Below are 18,738 nucleotides of genomic sequence, written 5' to 3'. Positions count from 1 at the left end.
CCACTATATTCCACATACACACGTAAGCATACAGGCACACGTATACACACAGACAAACAAACCACTACCACTATGTAACCACCACACATGCACAATTTCTACATATTGTATTATTATACTCCAAACACACACACAAACACACACACACACACACAACAAATCATACACATCACATATCATGCAGCTCACAATACACACACACACACACACACACACACACACACATACGCATAACTTACCAGTCATACCCATCCCACCAAAGCTTAACACCGGAGGAACCACCCCGAGCCCGGGGCGACAATCCGTGACGGGGCGACAATCCGTGTCGCAACAAATTTTTTGCCAACACGGATTGTCGCCTTCGAGGTCAAAAACTGGGAACTGCACAAGCGTCACGGATTGTCGCCAGGCGACAATCCGTGACGGAGGCGACAATCCTTGCCGCCAGCGCCCGTCACGGATTGTCGCCCCGAGCAGGAGGCGACAATCCGTGTAGGGGCGACAATCCGTGTCGCAACACACAGCGCTCCATTACACAAACACACACACACACACACCGCTTGTTTTTTATTTAGTGTTCATGATAGGTAATCCGAAAATGAAAAAGGGTTTGTTAATCCGAACATTTGTGGCGTTATTCCGAAGGTTCGTTATTCCTAAGGTTCGTTGATCCGAAAATGAAATTCGGAATAACGAACCTTCGGAATAACGAACCTTCGCAATAACGAAATGTAACCCCCCCCCCCCCCCCCACACACACACACACCCGAACCGATACCACCTTCCTTCCGGATGAAACGACTTCCCAATGTTGATGCATAAGACATAATGGACCGTGTGCATAAAAGCAGCATCCGCCCGCACTCAAGCACCCCTCCGAATTCATATACATATCCGTCAAACAAACTCATCAAACTCAAAGCTGCTGATAAAATCAATATAACGTTTATGCCAGCAACAGCTTATCCCTCCCCACGCGCAGCCAAAACACATACGCTGACATAATAAACACATTCTTCCATCATAATTATACACTAACACATACACTAACACATACACACACACACACACCACACGCACACGCACAAACGGACACTAAATTACCATGTGCGCGCGCACATACACACTTCCTTGAAACCTCACCATAACTTTGCACATGGCATGTTTGCATGGATGTAGCCATGTAAGTTATGTGTTGGTATTTCAATGACTATGTCAAGAACGATATTACCCAGGGCGGGCGACAATCTTTGCCGCCAGCCCTCATCAAAGATTGTCGCCGGACGACAATTTATGACGAGGCGACAATCTTTGACGCCAACTCCGTCAAAGATTGTCACCCCGGCTCTCGGGGCGACAATCTTTGACGGAGTTGGCGTCAAAGATTGTCGCCCCGTCATAAATTATCGTCTTGCGACAATCTTTGACACTTGTGCAGTTCCCAATTTTGACCTCGATGGCGACAATTTATGATGGCAAAAAAATTGTAGCGACATAAATTGTCGCCCCGTCAAAAATTGTCGCCTCCGGCTCGGGGTGGTTGCTCCGGTGTTATGCTTTGGTGGGATGGGTATGACTGGTAAGTTATGCGTATGTGTGGGTGTGTGAGTTTGTTTTCAGTGGCGTATCTGGGAGGGGGGGGGGGCACGTGCCCCGGGCGCCACTCCTTGGGGGCGCCAAAAACGAAAAAACGAAAAAAAAAAAACCCGAAGAAGAAGATAAAAAAAAGAAAAAAAAAAGAAAAAAAAAAACCTCGCTCGGACGAAGTGGGGGTGGGGGTGGGGGGTGGTGGTGAAGAGATGGGAGGGGGAGGGGCACAAAGCCAAATCAAACAAGATAAAAACAAAACATGATGATGACGTGGACAAAATGACAATGTGTATTGTGTTCACACAAGAATTCGCTGCGCTCGCTCGCCAAAAGTCATCTAAAAAGGAAAAAGATAAGAACAAAAAGTGATGATGAAGCGGACAAAATGACAATGTATATTGTGTTCACACATGCCATCGTTAGAAGGCAAAATGTTACACGGAGCAGCGGCTGCAATTTCTTTCGTTCTGAAGCGACCGCCGATTGGATCAAAAGAGTACGCCAACGGTTTCGAACATACGGGGGGGGGGGGCGCAAAAAACCAAATCAAAAAAGATAAGAACAAAACATAATGATGACGCGGAAATAAACAAATTCGGCTCACTCGCGCGTACTAATTTAGAGTATTTTTTTTTAATCCTCAGTTTGTTAGTATAAATCGTTATCTATAAGGCCGTCACTATATCTAGATTAGAATTGTAAGATTGAATAAGCAAAAAATGACAAGAATTCCATGTTCTGTAAGCTGAAATACACAAATTTTCTGATCGCTCGCTGCGCTCGCTCGCCAAAACTTATCAAAAAAAAAAAAAAAGATAAGAACAAAACGTGATGATGACGCGGAAATATACAAATTTCGGCTCACGCGCGCGTACTAATTTAGAGTATTTTTTCAAGTCCTCTTGTTGATATAAATCGTTATCTATGGGGCCGTCACTATATCTTGATTAGAATTGTAAGATTTAATAAGCAAAAAATGAAAAGAATTCCATGTTTTGTAAGCTGAAATAAAAAAAAATTTCGGCTCGCTCGCTGCGCTCGCTCGCCAAAATTTATAGAAAAAAAGAGATAAGAACAAAACGTGATGATGACCCGGCAATATACAAATTTCGGCTAACTCGCGGGTACTAATTTAGAGTATTTTTTCAAGTCCTCAGTTTGTTGGTATAAGTCGATATCTATAAGGCCATCACTGTATCTTGATTAGAATTTTAAGATTTGATAAGGAAAAAATGACAAGAATTCCATGTTTGTAAGCTGAAATACAAAAATTTTCGGCTCGCTCGCCAAAACTTATAAAAAAAAAGAGATAAGAACAAAACGTGATGATGACGCGGAAATATATAAATTTCGGCTCGCTCGCGCGTACTAATTTAGAGTATTTTTGCAAGTCCTCAGTTTGTTGGTATAAATCGTTATCTATAAGGTCGTCACTATAGCTTGATTAGAATTGTAAGATTTGATTGGATCAAAAGAGGACGCCAACAGTTTCGAACATACGTGGGGGGGGGGGGGCGCAGAAAAAAAACAAATAAAAAAAGATAAGAACAAAACGTAATGATGACGCGGAAATATACAAATTTCGGCTCAGTTTGTTGGTAGTAATTTAGAGTATTTTTTCAAGTCCTCAGTTTGTTGGTATAAATCGTTATCTATAAGGTCGTCACTATAGCTTGATTAGAATTGTAAGATTTGATAAGCAAAAAATGACAAGAATTCCAAGTTTTGTAAGCTGAAATACAAAATTTTCCGGCTCGCTCGCTGCGCTCGCTCGCCAAAATTTACCAAAAAAAAAAAGAGAGAGAGATAATAACAAAACGTGATGATGACGCGGAAATATTGTAAGATATGATTAGCAAAAAATGACAAGAATTCCATGTTTTGTAAGCTGAAATGCAAAAATTTTTGGCTCGCTCGCCACAATTTATCAAAATTCATTACATTTGAATCACCCTCAAAAGACCCCTTTTAAGTGCTTGAAAAAGCATATCATATGGACTTTGTTTAAAGCGTATTATATCGGGACCATGTGGAAGAACAGACATATTTTGAAAATATGACTGAACAGGCAATCCCCCGTTTCTTCTGTACGTATATGCAATGTATATGTAACTTGTAATGTGTGTATTTTTATATGAAGACGGAAATAAAAACAAACAAACAAACAAACAAATAAAGTCCCTACCGGGATGGGTATAGGGTTGAACACTTTTTCAGAAATTAGGGGCGCAATTTTCGCGCTTGCCCCGGGCGCCGTTTTCCCTAGATACGCCACTCAGTGTAGACTGTAGCGTAATGTTGGCAAACAGCATGCAGCAATGACTGGGCAACTATCCTAGCCAGCTCCAACGTCGTCTGTTCAACGTCTGTTTCGGCATAACAACAAGACAGTGTTTTCCGTCGTCCCATACAATTCAGATATCTAAGCCACGAATTGCAGGGGAAAACCGACGATTGTGATTGTACCGAAGTGTAACAAACGTGCACACGGTATCCACAACGTGATTTATAACACTATACATGCACACACACCGGATGTTTTGGTCCTGCAATACGTTAGTTACATTATCTTTGTTGTGATTGGTGAATTGGTGTATTCTTGCCAAATGCGATCTAATCAACAACATCGTTAAGTGCACGACTACTAGGCCTAATGGCGTCGTTTTATTAATTGGCAGGCTTTTGTTAATGACTAATTAACGTACAAGTTTCTGAAAATGAACATTCGGAAATGTAATTGAAGACCTGAATATAAGAACGACCCAAGTCCAATTTTTGGCCAAATTCAGTTTGACATGGGAAATTGTAGCTTATACATAGACTCATCTTGTGTATAAATGAAAAATCCTCATTACTCCCGGAAGTGCCTGAAATGAATGAGTTAAATCTTATATTAATGTAAGAATGAAGGACTTGGGTCATTCTTACATTCATATAATAGCACCCTCTCTCATCCTTCTCACATCTCTATAGCAGAATATCATGTATATGAATCAAAGAACGACCCAAGTCCATATGAATCAAAGAACGACCCAAGTCCACCACACAAAATGGCCTCTCCACAATTAATGTAAATGTTAATTGTCATAATAATATATGTTCTAATTTGTATATACAATGTTGCCTTCCCATCACAGTTAAATAGAATATTATGGGACAAATCATGCTGTCACTGGGAGGAAATATGTTGGCCGGAGAATACCTTACTATAGACAGGCAGACTGCACATTTCAGGTTGAACTATTGCTTTGTGGCGATATTCAACCAAATCCGGGTCCATCTTCAAATGCTGATCATGTCAACACATGCAATCCCCACCATGACATTGTTCAACCAGGCGAAGGTTTCGAGAACAGACTTCGGTATGACAGGAGCTCACTGCTTGAACTGAACAATTCCCATCACCGGGTAGACAGGCTTGTCTGGAAAACAATCAACGAGCTTGGTATATCCTCAAAGCCTCGCACCAGAAGGGGGTGTAGGGGTAGAAAACCTCGTAAAGTGAAGCCAACCCCACAAGTTGCTATTAACTGTTGTGGTGCACAATCAAACTTTGCACTATGGAACGCAAGATCGATTAAGCCCAAGATTTCAATGTTATGTGATTTCATTATCGATGATCATATCGACATTTTAGCCGTAACAGAAACCTGGCTTTCAGGTGATGATCGGGATAATCCATCTCTGGCTGATTTGACATCTACTCTCCCAAACTACCAATGGAATCACATTCCACGCAAGGGTCGCCAAGGAGGTGGTGTTGGTGTGTGTATTAGGAAAGGTTTCAAAGTCCATGTATATCCGTGTGAGCCGTGCTCTTCTTTCGAACATTTGGACCTACTGCTCACAGCTCATCAGCATCTGCCTCTAAAACTAGTCGTAATTTATCGCCCACAGCGTACATGCACTGGGGAACTGACTAACTCCATTGTCATTGATGAATTTTCTTCATTTTTGGAACAAGTAGTGACATTTAAACACCATGTCTTAATTGTGGGGGACTTCAACTTTCACGTTGATGATTCAACTGATCGAACTGCTGCCAGATTCATTGACCTCATCACTTCTTTTAACTTCAAGCAGCATGTGAATGTTCCTACACACAGGGATGGACATACACTGGATCTCATATTATCTCGTGTAACTGATCAGTTTTTGAGTGAGATCACCACTACTCATTATCTACCTTCTGACCATTCAGCGGTGAAATGTTCCCTACGAATCGGTCTGCCTGAACCTATAAAGAAGGAGATTAAGATGAGGAAACTACAGGAAATCAACATGGAATCTCTTCGTGGAGACATCATGCAGTCCGACTTACTTCTATCACCTTCTACTGATGTAGACACCCTTCTAACTCAGTATGAAACTGTTCTTAGCAGTCTTCTGGATAAACATGCTCCGCTGTTAACTCACACTATCAGATGTCGACCCAACTCACCATGGTACAATGATGAGCTCCATCAAGCGAAAAAAGAGCTCCGCAGACTTGAACGAACTACATTCTCACGATCTGGTAGGTGCCTGGAGGTACATCGGCAAGCATTTGAAAACAAACGTCATCAGTACAAGAAAGCATTAGCATCCTCTAAAACCAAGTATTATCGGGAACAGCTATCAAACTGCACTGCTCGTGAGCTGTTCCGGAAAGTGGATATGCTATCTCAACCACGATCCTTAAAGCAACTTCTAGATAGCAGTGGACCATTCAATTCTCTCCCTGAGTGTTTTCAACAATTCTTTGTCAACAAAGTAAAGACCATCACTGATACTCTACACTCGGAGTCCAGTGACACCAACTTTCCCGATTTCCCTGATCAAAGGCAGCTTAAGTGTTCTTTCTCCAACTTCAGACCTGTCACCGAGCTAGAAGTCACAAGGATGATAAGGAAATCACCCTCAACAACTTGCAGCCTTGATGCCGTTCCCACCAGTGTTCTGAAGCAATGTCTTGTAGAGCTTGTTCCGACCTTGACTCTTCTCATCAACCAATCCTTTCAATCAGGTTATTTTCCAGGAGGATTGAAGCACTCTAACATCTCTCCTATCATTAAGAACCCCAAACTAGATAAAGATGATCTCAAGAATTATCGTCCGATTGCCAACCTCAAGTTTGTGGCCAAGACGGTCGAGAGAGCGGCTGTATCACAAGTCCAGAAGTACGTGTCTGAGCATCATCTCCAAGCAAAAACACAGTCTGCGTATCGTCCTTTCCACAGCTGTGAGACAGCACTCCTGCGTGTGTCAAACGATATTCTTATGTCTCTAGATAAGGGCCAAGAGGTAACAGTGATTTTTCTCGACTATTCATCCGCGTTTGACACTATTAGTCATGATGCCATCCTCCGGAGACTGCCTCAGTGGTTTGGAATCCGAGGTTGTGTACTTGAATGGTTTCGATCATATCTTACATCTCGCACACAGTCTGTCGTCATTGATAGGATCCAGTCATCACCCCACACACCGACCTGTGGGGTCCCACAAGGATCAGTTATTGGACCTTTGACTTTCACAATGTACACTGCTCCTTTGGAAAATGTAATTGAAGCACACGGTTTCTCTAAAATGTTCTATGCAGACGATACACAAATATATGTATCTTTCACTGCATCTGACATGTCAGAATTACTTCCCAGAGTAACAAACTGTATTAGAGCAGTTAAAGAGTGGTCACGGTTGAATGGTCTCTTGTTGAATAGTAAGAAAACAGAGGTTCTTCATATGACGTCCAGATTTCGTTCTCATACGTGTAGTTCCTTTCCACCCATTGATATTGATGGCTCACAGGTTCTCCCTGTAAAAATGGCCAAGAATCTTGGGGTCGTGTTTGATAATCACTTTACGTTGCATGAGTATGTTACTTCTAGATGCAGGTCAGCCTCATATGCTTTGTATAAGATCAACAAAATTCGACCGTATATTGACAAAGGAACCACTGAAAGATTAGTTCATGCATTTGTTATGTGCTACATTGATTACTGTAACAGTCTTTTGTATGGCTTACCAGACAACCCACTCCAGAAACTACAAGTTATCCAGAATGCTGCTTCAAGGCTAGTGACAAAGACCAAGAAATATGAGTCAATATCACCCATCTTACGTGCCTTGCATTGGCTTCCTATCAGATCACGTATTGAATTTAAGATCTTACTGCTTGTTTATCAGTATTTCCACAAAACTGCTCCTTCTTACCTTACAGATCTCCTTGTAAAATATGAACCTATGAGAGTTCTTAGATCATCACAGGAGGATCTATACATAATACCCTCCATTTCAACAAACTATTATGGCAAACGTAGTTTCAGGCATGCCGCCCCAGAACTGTGGAACAGCATCCCAAGTGATATAAAACATGCGAGTTCCATCAATAAGTTCAAAACGTTTTTAAAAACGTATCTGTTCAGAAAGTAACATAGTGATTGTCGATGATGATTTATGCAGCATTCTACTGTTTCTGTAAAATTTTATATTTTTTTGTATGTTTCTTTGTCTCCCTCCAAAGCGCATAGAGACCTTGCCAAAGGTATTATGCTATATAAGAACGGTGATAATAATAATAATAAATAAAAAAGACATGAAGTTTTTTTTTTAGTTTACTCGAAATGGTCTTCTATGGACTTGGGTCGTTCTTATATTCATATACTCAATTGTTTATTTAAAAGTACGTCTTTCAAGCCTAAAACAGCGTAATGCATCGTCCAATGAAATAAAACTGAAGAAAAACGGGGCCGTGAAACGGCCTAGCCTATCTTCTGATAATTTCAGTCAAAGCAGCCAGAAAATTTTGTGCATGCACAAACTTTTTTCCTCGCCAAAAACGGATAGCGCGATCTGACCCTTTTCGGAGAGTTGTATGGTTTTTTTCCCTGTACCTGTAGGTACCTACCACCTACTGTACTTTATCGTTTTCCACGCGTTACCATCCGATGGGCCCCCTGTAGAGTCTGTTGCTGCAAGAGATGGAATGGATGGAACGGCTAAGTACAGTGCGCTCAGCACATCAAACGCATACACACGGCATAGCCACAAAACGACTACCGGGCAAAACGCATGTAGTTACGGATGGCAAGCGGACAGAACGGCCATAAGTGAAGATTACAGCTTATGTACAGGATAGCTACAGCACATCCACAGTAAATGAACAGGACATGAAGCTGATGTTGAATGTTGAACGAATATGTACCGACCTTGCTGCAACTGACTCCTGCAAGGACATGTAAAAACGTTGTTCTTTGACGTTCGATGTCCGTCTCATGCGCAACCCATTTGTTCGTTTTGTCTTGTGGTCATGCGGTTCATATTCGTTTCTCATGATTGTGTTTGCGCACGTTGCACTGTCCTGTACACAATAGCCCCAGGTGCGTTGTTTTTTCGTTTTATTCGGTTCTTAGACCATGTATGTACACTCCTCTCAAACAGAAACTTTAAACTTCGTCTACCGGATTGACAATTTGAACAACGGATGAGCAAAATACTGCCCGTTTCTCGTACGTTGGGCCCCTCCGGCAAAGTGTGACAGGGGCATTATGCACTGCATAACTTATTAGGGCCCTACAGTGTACTTATCTCAGATATTGCTATAAACAATCACAATGGCAATGTCATACATACGCTCCGAACCGCGCGATCGAAACTATTATTCATGAATCGGTTTCGGCAAATGCGGCCCTCTTGACGGTGGATCAAGTTTACACAGAAGAAGAAGAAGAAGAAGAAGAACAAGAAGAAGAAATAAATTGGCCGACTCTCTTCCCCTATCGTTCTGCTCCCAATGCCACATACCATGCACCAGGAGCACAATTTCAATGATACCTTTAACCGTCAGGTTGACAGCCGCATAGCGCCAGCCGGCTACGCTGCTGACTATGCACCTCAGAAGTCCGTTGTCTAAATATGAGGCGTTCTGGACGACGATCATATGTTCGGAGTCACTGACCGTAATGATCTCGTATTTTGATCTGAGGTTACCCGTGTCCCATCGCGACGCCGGATCCGGGTTGCCGGCCTTTGCACAGGTGGCATTAAAGGAATCTCCATCTCGGATGACCAGCCGCTCTGGACTTACTTTCACTGATGGGACACCTTCAGGGAAAGACAAACAAACCAAATTATGCATAGAAAGTATAGTTAAAGATTGTAAGCAAGCGGGAGGGAGACTTTCTGGGAATGGCAACATCACTTCGTCTACTTTGTGACTGTAAAGTCAGTAATCATACTAGTAAATAAAAAAGCAAAACCTACAAAATTACATTCTCAAATCTGACGGTAATTCAAGTGCATCTGACACGCGACTAGGACACCCCCATATTCTCATGCTATCATTGCTGCCATGAGTATAACCTTAAACAGGGAAATTCCATTCTGATATGTTGCTTTGTATGAAAACATCAAATGACACAGGGATTTCGTGCTCACCTGAGTACCGCAAGTTCACCTTCCACGCATTCTTACCTACATCATGTAAGAATATAGAAAACCTTTTTTTTTTAAGTGGGGGGGGGGGGGAAGCAATGGGCCATTTGCATATTCTATCACACTGGCAGAAATATCTGCCAAGCATGTAGGAACTTGAAAATGACCATCTGTCAAAACTGGTCCGCAATTCGTTCCCGGCCCGAATGTGGCCACCCTGAATCTACCATAAGCAACATTGAAAGTCCATTTACTAATGTATGTACTCAGAGTATCTGTGGTTTTAGAGAAGTTTTTATTTCTTTTAAATTCTCTAAATTGGGGTTTCTAGGGCCGTAGGGGGTCCACAGGGGGTGGGAGTATGGTGTCCATTTGTATAAATATACATTCTGTTTTAATGCATTCTACCTTTGAGGGCAAATTTGACCATGTGTTTTCAAGAAATATCACAAAAATTAATGTGAAAATTATGCTAAATTCGATCCCCTCCCTGGGCCAGTCCCGCGATCTACCATGAATAAATCTGAAACTGCAGTCAAGTGGGGAAGGGTGCCCATTTGTAGGTATGTATATTTCGCACTCCCACGATAATGCCTGGCAAGTTTGGTGAAAATCTGACCATAGGTTTTCATCAACAACAGCAACAACAACATAAGTCAAATGTGAAAATGGACCCATATTTGATCCCCAGCCAACCCCTAGAACTTGAGACAACCGTCACCAATCTACTTACTCATAGCTCTAACTTAGCTAATCACTTCTGGTTCTGTACAAACAGATTTGTAAGGACTCCTTAATTTCTGGGCTCCCCCCACCCCCCCAACACACACACACACCACGTAATATTGTGTCCTTGGAACGATTGCAACAGCTCACTTGAGCCTTCGGTTTACGTGTAGTGCTGAGCAGCTCTCCATCGTATTTCGTTTTGAACACAAAATTTCACTAATTTATCGGTTGGGCACAGACAAATGTTATCCGCTTTGGATGAAACGCATTACCTCATTAAGTACCAAGAACAAGTCTGAACATTTTTGTTTTTCCTCGGGAGGAAAATGAACATTGGTTATTTTTGTGTGTGTGTTTGTGCCCAAACCGAATAGAGAGCTGCTCAACACCTAAATTTATGGGTTGCCAATCTCACTCTCTAAACTTCTAAAGTATATAGTACTTTTTCTTTATGTATCCTGTAGTGTTTCTCGTATTTCCACTGAACTACTTATCTGATGTTTCTGTTTGAATACAAGGCAACAGGATATCAGCATGGAATTTTCCTTTAATACAGCAAATATGGATACCTCACTTTTATAAAGAGAATGCCTAAAGTTGTGGCGAAAAATGTCATTGGTTCCTGAATTACACTGTTCTTTCAGCTTTAACTTCGACCGTTCACCTTTCATTTCATGGACATATTGTTTACTTATTTCTATGGTTCTCGTCGATATCATCGGTGAATGCTTACTTAAAGAGGAAATCCACCCCAAAAAATAAATAAGCTTCAAAAGAAAGAGATAATTATTGCCTGCAGAACGGTAAAAAAATGACAAAAATCGGATAAGAAATAAGGAAGATATGATTTATAAAAATTTCAATTTTTTCTGATTTCTTTTTTTTTTTGGGGGGGGGGGGAGGATCTAAAATTCGGGGATATTCCCTAAAATATATCAAGCGCATCTATACTTTGTTTTATACAGTTGGGCTACCTAGCATGAAATAACCATTAAGGGGTATATCTTACTCGTGTTTTACTCACACACGGTTGGACACACGGATGGACACACGAACGGACAGACAGACTGATAGATAATCCAGGAAAATAATGGTTACAATTCGTTATTCCGAAGGGGCGTTAATCCGAAATAAAAAAAGATTCTTTATTCGAAAAGTTCGTTGATCCGTGAAAAAAATAATTTTCCGAAGATACGTAATCACGCACCTTCTTTTCATGTTCATATTAAGGAACCTTAGCAATAGATTCACGAAGCTCCGGAATAACGCCACAAATGTTCGGATTAACGAACCTTTTTTTTCATTTTCGGATTAATCTGGGGTATGGGGAATTTGTGTATTCCGCAATAACAAACCTTCGGAATAACGAACATTAACCCTCCCCCCCACCCCCCCCCAAAAAAAAAGAACAAAACCCAACCCCCAAAAACCAACAACAACAACAAATAATAAATAATAATAATAATCATAACAATAATAATAATAATAATAATGCCTCGGCTTCCTTTGGAGGAGGCGATGTAAAATCAATGTTATCATAAGAAGTTTTACAATTCTGCTTTCCTTTATTTCAATGATTAGTTTATTCATTACTAATTTCAATCAACTTGTACGTGGGGCTTACTGCAATTTGGCACGACGTAGCTTTTTATTGGTATCCTGTTGGCGTTATCGAAGCACGTGAGGTTGTTCCCCAGCTCAAGGTCTTGGTGTGGCTCTCGCAGCCAGTTATTCTGACAGTCGCCACATTTGATGGGGTTGTCTTCCAATAACCTGAAAGAGAAAATCACGCAAGCTGTAGTCTATATATAATCACCGCAATCAAAACAACATTTATTATTCATGTATTACAGGAGACCCATGAACTCAATTAGACAGAAGAGAAAGATTTGTCCCAAGTTTATTTTGTCAAAAGCCATGAACTAGCTTCAACTCAAAGGCAGCGCTGCGACTGCCTACAGAACAGTTATGGGAGACTAGTTCATATCATATCCAACACAGGTTCCTTCCCTTTATACTGTCTATCATAGATTGATCGAACAAAAGTAAAGTCTAGTTGGATCTCTGTGAAAAGGCTTTCTATAGGGTTCATTTTTTTTTACTAAAAGCTTTCGACTAATGGGATTATGTAGAATCCGAAAAATTGGTTACGTTGCGAAATCAATTAATCTTGCCCATTAATTTGCATAAAGAAAATAGCTGTCAAATCAGCAGATATTGGCCATTCTCGGGACGTATAACCTCCCTCAATAGCATTTCAAACCTTCGGGTGGAACATTCGGTATGTTCCCTCCCCCGCCAGTCATCATCTATATAATGTTCTGGGGCACACTTTCGGGGGAATAATGATTTAGAAAATTTTCAATCAAAAAGTAAGCAAAGTGAACATTCAAGGAAATTGCAAATTGCAAAGTGGTATCTGTCACCCCCCCCCCCCTCTCTTTGTTTTGGCGCATGTGTCTTCGCAGCAAACTTGTGATTAAGCGAGCCAATGGACGGATACATCTCGGTAGGATCTTGAAAGGTTACGGACTGTCAATTGAGAATCTCTGCACCATCTACATCGGTTTCATCAGACCCCTTGTAGAGTACGCATGCCCAGTTTTGAATGGTGGCGTAACGAAAGAACATGTCTACTGTTTAGAAAGGGTTGCAGAAAAGGACTTAGAGGAATAATCTTAGGAATAGATTATCAATCATACGAGACAGCTCTGACTCTGCTGAGCTTGTCATCCTTGGCTGACAGAAGGAAATAATTGTGTTTGACCTTTGCTGAGAAACTGATTTCAAATGAACAAGATTTCTTTCTGCATACCTCCTTAGAAGAACATTAGAAATTTACGCAACTCAAATGTCAGAGATTTTTGATGTAAAACTGAGTAATTTCGCAACAGTTCAGTGCCGAATGTCATTTGCATTGAATTGTTGAATTCACAGTAATCAGGTTGATTATATGTTTTTGTAGAGTATTTATAACATAATCAACATTCTATTGTTCGGTTGAACTATTTAGGCATTGTCCTTTATCTCACTCTCCCCTCTCTGTTTCTTTTACTCTTTCTCTTTTCTTTCCTCTTCTTTTTCCCTCCCTCCTCCCTCTCTCTCTTCAATCGTAGGTTTATGGGAAAGAGTGCAACATTTTGTAATCACATTCAAAACGTAGTTTTCAGGTTTGTTCATCATTTGAGATTCATTTGCATTACTCATACTCGTATATCGAAAGTGTCTACCAAGTAACCTGTCTGGTTGATACGGTTTGCTGGGATGATGAGTTGTTTTTGGAGTCTCTTGGGATCAAAATGTAAAGATACAAATCAGTGTTCATGGGGCACCCTCCCCGTTCAGTAGTGGGCGTACTTATACGTGATTGAAACGTACGGCAAGGTTGTACGCAACTAACCAGCGAGCCACACTCGTGCGATGGATACTGTTGTGCAATACTGGAAAATGCTATGATATTGCAATATTTTCTTTGGATTTTTGAAATAATATTTCATATTTTATTCTAATCCCAATTTGTGAATAACGCCTGCATGTTGGACTTATTACTAAAAGCTGACAGTTTTTAAGTCTATTTGGAAATTATGGTATTTTTTTTAAGACTGCAATTTTTGTAACATACATTTTCTTTCCGAATGATAATGATGTGTCAGATTAATATTATTATGCGATATTGATTGAAATTAAGCATTTAGATAATAAATTATGAGAAGATGATTCTAACTGTTATGAGAATAATTGAAATGGGGAATATAAATGTATGCCGTTATGTTTGTATGGTTATTCTCAGGCCTGGGTATACATGTATGTATTTCGGTGCTTGCACAATTTTAACCATTTACGGTGGTATATGTAATTGATTAATTTTGAAATATCGTTCATCATGTGTCATTCTGTGTGTTTTTTAAAAAATAATGATGGTATAGTTTTACATTTTAATCGAAGTATGATTTTTTGATTATGCATAGGTTATTACCCAATGGAATTGTACAAATATTCTGCAAGTCAGCCATGTGCATGGCGGCAAATGAATTTTCAATAAACCATTATTATATACCTCCTACCTACTCAATCTATGGTGACTGACCAAACGGAGGATGTGGACCTTTCGATTTTCCGAATAGAAATATTAGGTCTATGGACATAAACAGAATAGGGAGGGTTTGGGAGGGGGTATCCCTCCCACACAAGGGAGTTTTTGCATTTTTAGAACTGATATCCAACAATGTAGTGCACACTATTGTGGGAGTATATTTTTGGAAAATGATCAAAAAGTAAGAAAAATGAATATTCACGGCTAAATGAATGACAAATTGTGGTATTGGTCACTTTTTTTCCACCCACGAGACCTTTGTCTTCACTGTGTAGGCCTAATATACAGTTTAAGGAGATTGGCAGAAGGGGTAGTGAGCTTTTGCATTGTTTGATTTTAAATTTAGCGATATAGTGCATAATTTATATATATATATTTTTTTGGGGGGGGGGGGGTTAAATGGAAAAATTGCTCAAAGAAGCGGGAAACAAATATTCAGGAAAATGTGAATGATTATGTTGTGGTATTTTTACATGCGCGTCTTTTCAGTCTGAACTAGGTTTATGGAAATTGAAAGAGGGAGGATGTAGGGGAGGGTCTCCCTTCATGAGCAAGATTTTGCACTTTTATAATTGAAATTGAACTATTTGGTGTACATTTTTAGTGGAATTTAAGGAAAATTTTCAATCAGAAAAGTAAAAAAACAAAAACATAATGGATTGAGGAACATGGAATCCGTAACCATTTAAGTGCGCAAAGATTTTTTAAAGCGCAAGTTCTGACGCGTGCGGCAATAACATAGGCGCTCACTCACGGTGTGCCGAAGGAGGTGAAACCTTTCCACCTCCCCAATATGCCATTTACAAGATTATCTAGTGATCATAGTTATAATACGACGGTAATAACAGTAAAGACTGTATGCATTCACCCCATCCCTTTAAGTGTCTTGTTAAACATTCAAAGACACCATTCCATGTTTTTTTCCTTTTAGGATCAGAAATATGGGGAAAAAAACAAGGCAACGATGTCGAATATGATGAAAATGATTATAATAATAATGATAATGATAGTAATGGTAATGATAACAAGAAGAAGGAGAGTGTTAGTAATAATACAAACATATAGAATTCCACTCATAAAAAATGTTTCTCCGAAATTGTGGCGGGAGGGGGGGGGGGTGGATCCCCATACCCCCTCCCCCTGTCTACGCCCCTTCGTTGTAGTAGGCTAGATACGAATGAACCATTCTGAAAATTATGTAAGGACGATCGTGCAAACCTCCTTAAATTCGACACAAATAATGTAACTTTATAATGAAATGTGTGAAGCCAACATGTACATAAGTTTAAAGGTTGATATACCTAGTGAAAGCAGCAGATGAGATCATTATCAAGATAAGTAAACTTACAGCTGTGACAGATCATCCAAGTACTCGAAGGGCTTCCACGTTAGCGAGGCGAAGTTGTTACTGCGGAGGTCCCTGTTGCCATTAAAAATAAGATATCACGAAAGAAGAATCTCATCACACAAGTATTTCAAGAAGGCATGAAGACTCTAAAACTGATTTTGACTTTGTTCATGCTACTTAACACACTTGTAATATTTTTGTTGTTCACGTAGTGTAAATGCGAAATTTTGAATTGAAAGCAAGGTCACGGCAAAATGAAAAAACAACAACAACAACGGTGAGTTAATTGTACCCGTCCGCTGCGACTGCTCTAGATTCTAGTTTTTATCCTTTCATGTTCAGTCCTCGCTCAGGTGAACATGTAGCTATCAGACGCCGTTCTCGCAGCGTCTGGTCAGGCTAGACTTCACAATATTTTCCGTCGCGTCCCACTATAGGACCGCCTCAAAATTGTGTTACGGTCTGTTGCGTGCTGTCACGCTTTGCTGCGTTCCCCCGGTTCTATCACGGCCTACAAGGTTTCTCATTAGCACCGGGACTGCCGTGGCAAATTTTTGGACGGTTTAAAAAATCTGACACGGCATCCACGGCAATCAAGGTCTGTCGCGTTTGCCTATCCCGGCTCATCGTATTGTCCACGGTGGCCTGAAACGTGACTGCCGTGCTTACTGGGAACATGGTGTAAACGCAGTATGAGGGAATAAGCTGATAGCTAACGGTGCCGCGGACAGTGTCCCGCTAATCTCATCATTTTTTTCACGGATATTTTGGTAATCTACCGTATAAGGTGACATTTTCTAATGTAGTCACTCCACGACAATATCCTGAGCATGTGTGTTTACACCCCGTCCAATGCTTTCTCTTGTCGGGCTGTAATTGTCCACGTAGCATAGTAACATTTTGCAAGGTTAACTTTAATCGATCTTTTTTTTTTTCACAGTGATAACGTCATCATGTTGAAGAAATGGAAATAAAACTGATAGAATAAATCTAATAAGATGACATCTGAAACCCATCAGCTTTTAGAATAGGCCCTATGTAGAAAAAGGGGGTGTAACCGTTCATCCTAACGAGCTATTGGATTAAAGATGAATAGGCTTTTCTATGCCTCCGCCACGAATTGTCGTCGGAGGCATCATGTTTTCGGGTTGTCCTTCCGTCCGTTCTTTCGTCCATAATTATATTTTTAGGACAGCATAACTGTAAGAGGAAATCCACCCAAAAAATAAAATGACTTCAAAAGAAAGAAAAATATTTCCTACAGAACAATACAAAAATGACAAAATCGGATAAGAAATAAGAAAGATGTAACATTTTGACATTTCATTTTTTTTTCGGAAAACATTTCTTGACAAGTACTTATGAATATTCAATCAGCATGTTGCTCTCACAATTTTTTATTCATTTTGCATACAGCAATGACAAAAAACCTCCATAATTAAGCCGTATAAATATAAAACTTGCCTTGAAACCTCCAAAAATATAAAAGAACGGATGTTAACTCTGATAATCTTGGTATGGGAACATGTTTTTGCTTGTGTTAGCTAAAAATAACAAATTTTCCGAATTTCATGTATAACATACATGAAAAATTGTGACATCACCAACTCGCTCATCTCAATGTTCATAAAAACTGGCCAAGAAATAATTTCCCCCCAAAGAAAATAAAATTGGAATTTCAAAATCTTCTTTGAATCTTTCTTATTTCTTAACCAACTTTTGTCATTTTTGTATCATTCTGTAGGGAATTTTTTTCTTTCTTTTGAAGTTATTTATTTTTGGGGTGGATTTCCTCTTTAAAAACCATTTGAGGCACCTGAATGAAACTTTGCATATGTACGTATGAGTGGACGAAGTTGTGCCTATGAACTTTTGGTTGCACATGTTCAAGGTCAAAGGTCGTAGAATTTCACTATTCCCGCCCGTATCTCTGCAAAACCCGCAGGTATTTTCTTAGAACTTGGTGTATGCATGTATTACCAAATAAAGATTTTCTGAATAAAGTTTCATGCCACAAGGTCAAAGATCAAGGATCAAATGAAAATGCTAAATTTTCACTTTTTTTTTCTCATATCTTGGAAATGGCTGAAGATATCTTTATAGAACTTAGTACATATGCATATAACTGCCTGACAGTGATTCCCTTGGGACTTTTGGATGGGTCAAAGGTCAAGTTAAAATTATCAACATGTTACTATTATTTTCTCCACATATCTATGCAATGTCTGAAGATATTTTCCTGAAACCTAGTGTATACATGTACGACGAGATAAAATTATCTGGAAAGGTTTTGGGTCATAAGGTCAAAGGTCACGTGGAAATGGTGAAAATATACTAGTGAATGCTGAAATTACACTTTTTCTCCATACCTTGGATATTATTCCATGCATAAACTTAATAAAACTAGGTATTACGTTCTTATGCATTACTGCGCAATGATGTAGCAGGGAGAGATTTTGGCCATGAGGTCAAAGGTAATTGAAAATTTTCAAATGTCACAAATTTTTTCCGTATTCTGAAAGTAGCTCAAAGTATCATCATCAAGAATGAAAATGGATGTCCCCTT

General features: G+C 39.9%; 1 protein-coding gene across 1 annotated transcript in view; it reads right to left on the bottom strand.

The window, feature by feature from the left end:
- The window catches only part of LOC139708053 (BDNF/NT-3 growth factors receptor-like), a 224,244-nt gene that overhangs the window by 39,009 nt on the left and 166,497 nt on the right, over positions 1 to 18,738 (bottom strand). Inside the window, exons 4-6 of the mRNA XM_071620037.1 lie at positions 16,173 to 16,244; positions 12,356 to 12,504; positions 9,403 to 9,672 (exon numbers count right to left, since the gene is read on the bottom strand). Coding sequence (XP_071476138.1) covers positions 9,403 to 9,672; positions 12,356 to 12,504; positions 16,173 to 16,244 — 491 coding nt within the window. The remainder of the gene's footprint in view (positions 1 to 9,402; positions 9,673 to 12,355; positions 12,505 to 16,172; positions 16,245 to 18,738) is intronic.

Source organism: Diadema antillarum, unplaced genomic scaffold (genome assembly GCF_040938485.1).
Source record: "Diadema antillarum isolate AM-2024a unplaced genomic scaffold, OU_Dant_1.0 seq00001296_RagTag, whole genome shotgun sequence".
NCBI lineage: Eukaryota > Metazoa > Echinodermata > Echinoidea > Diadematoida > Diadematidae > Diadema > Diadema antillarum.
This window is presented reverse-complemented; position numbering and strand designations above follow the sequence as displayed.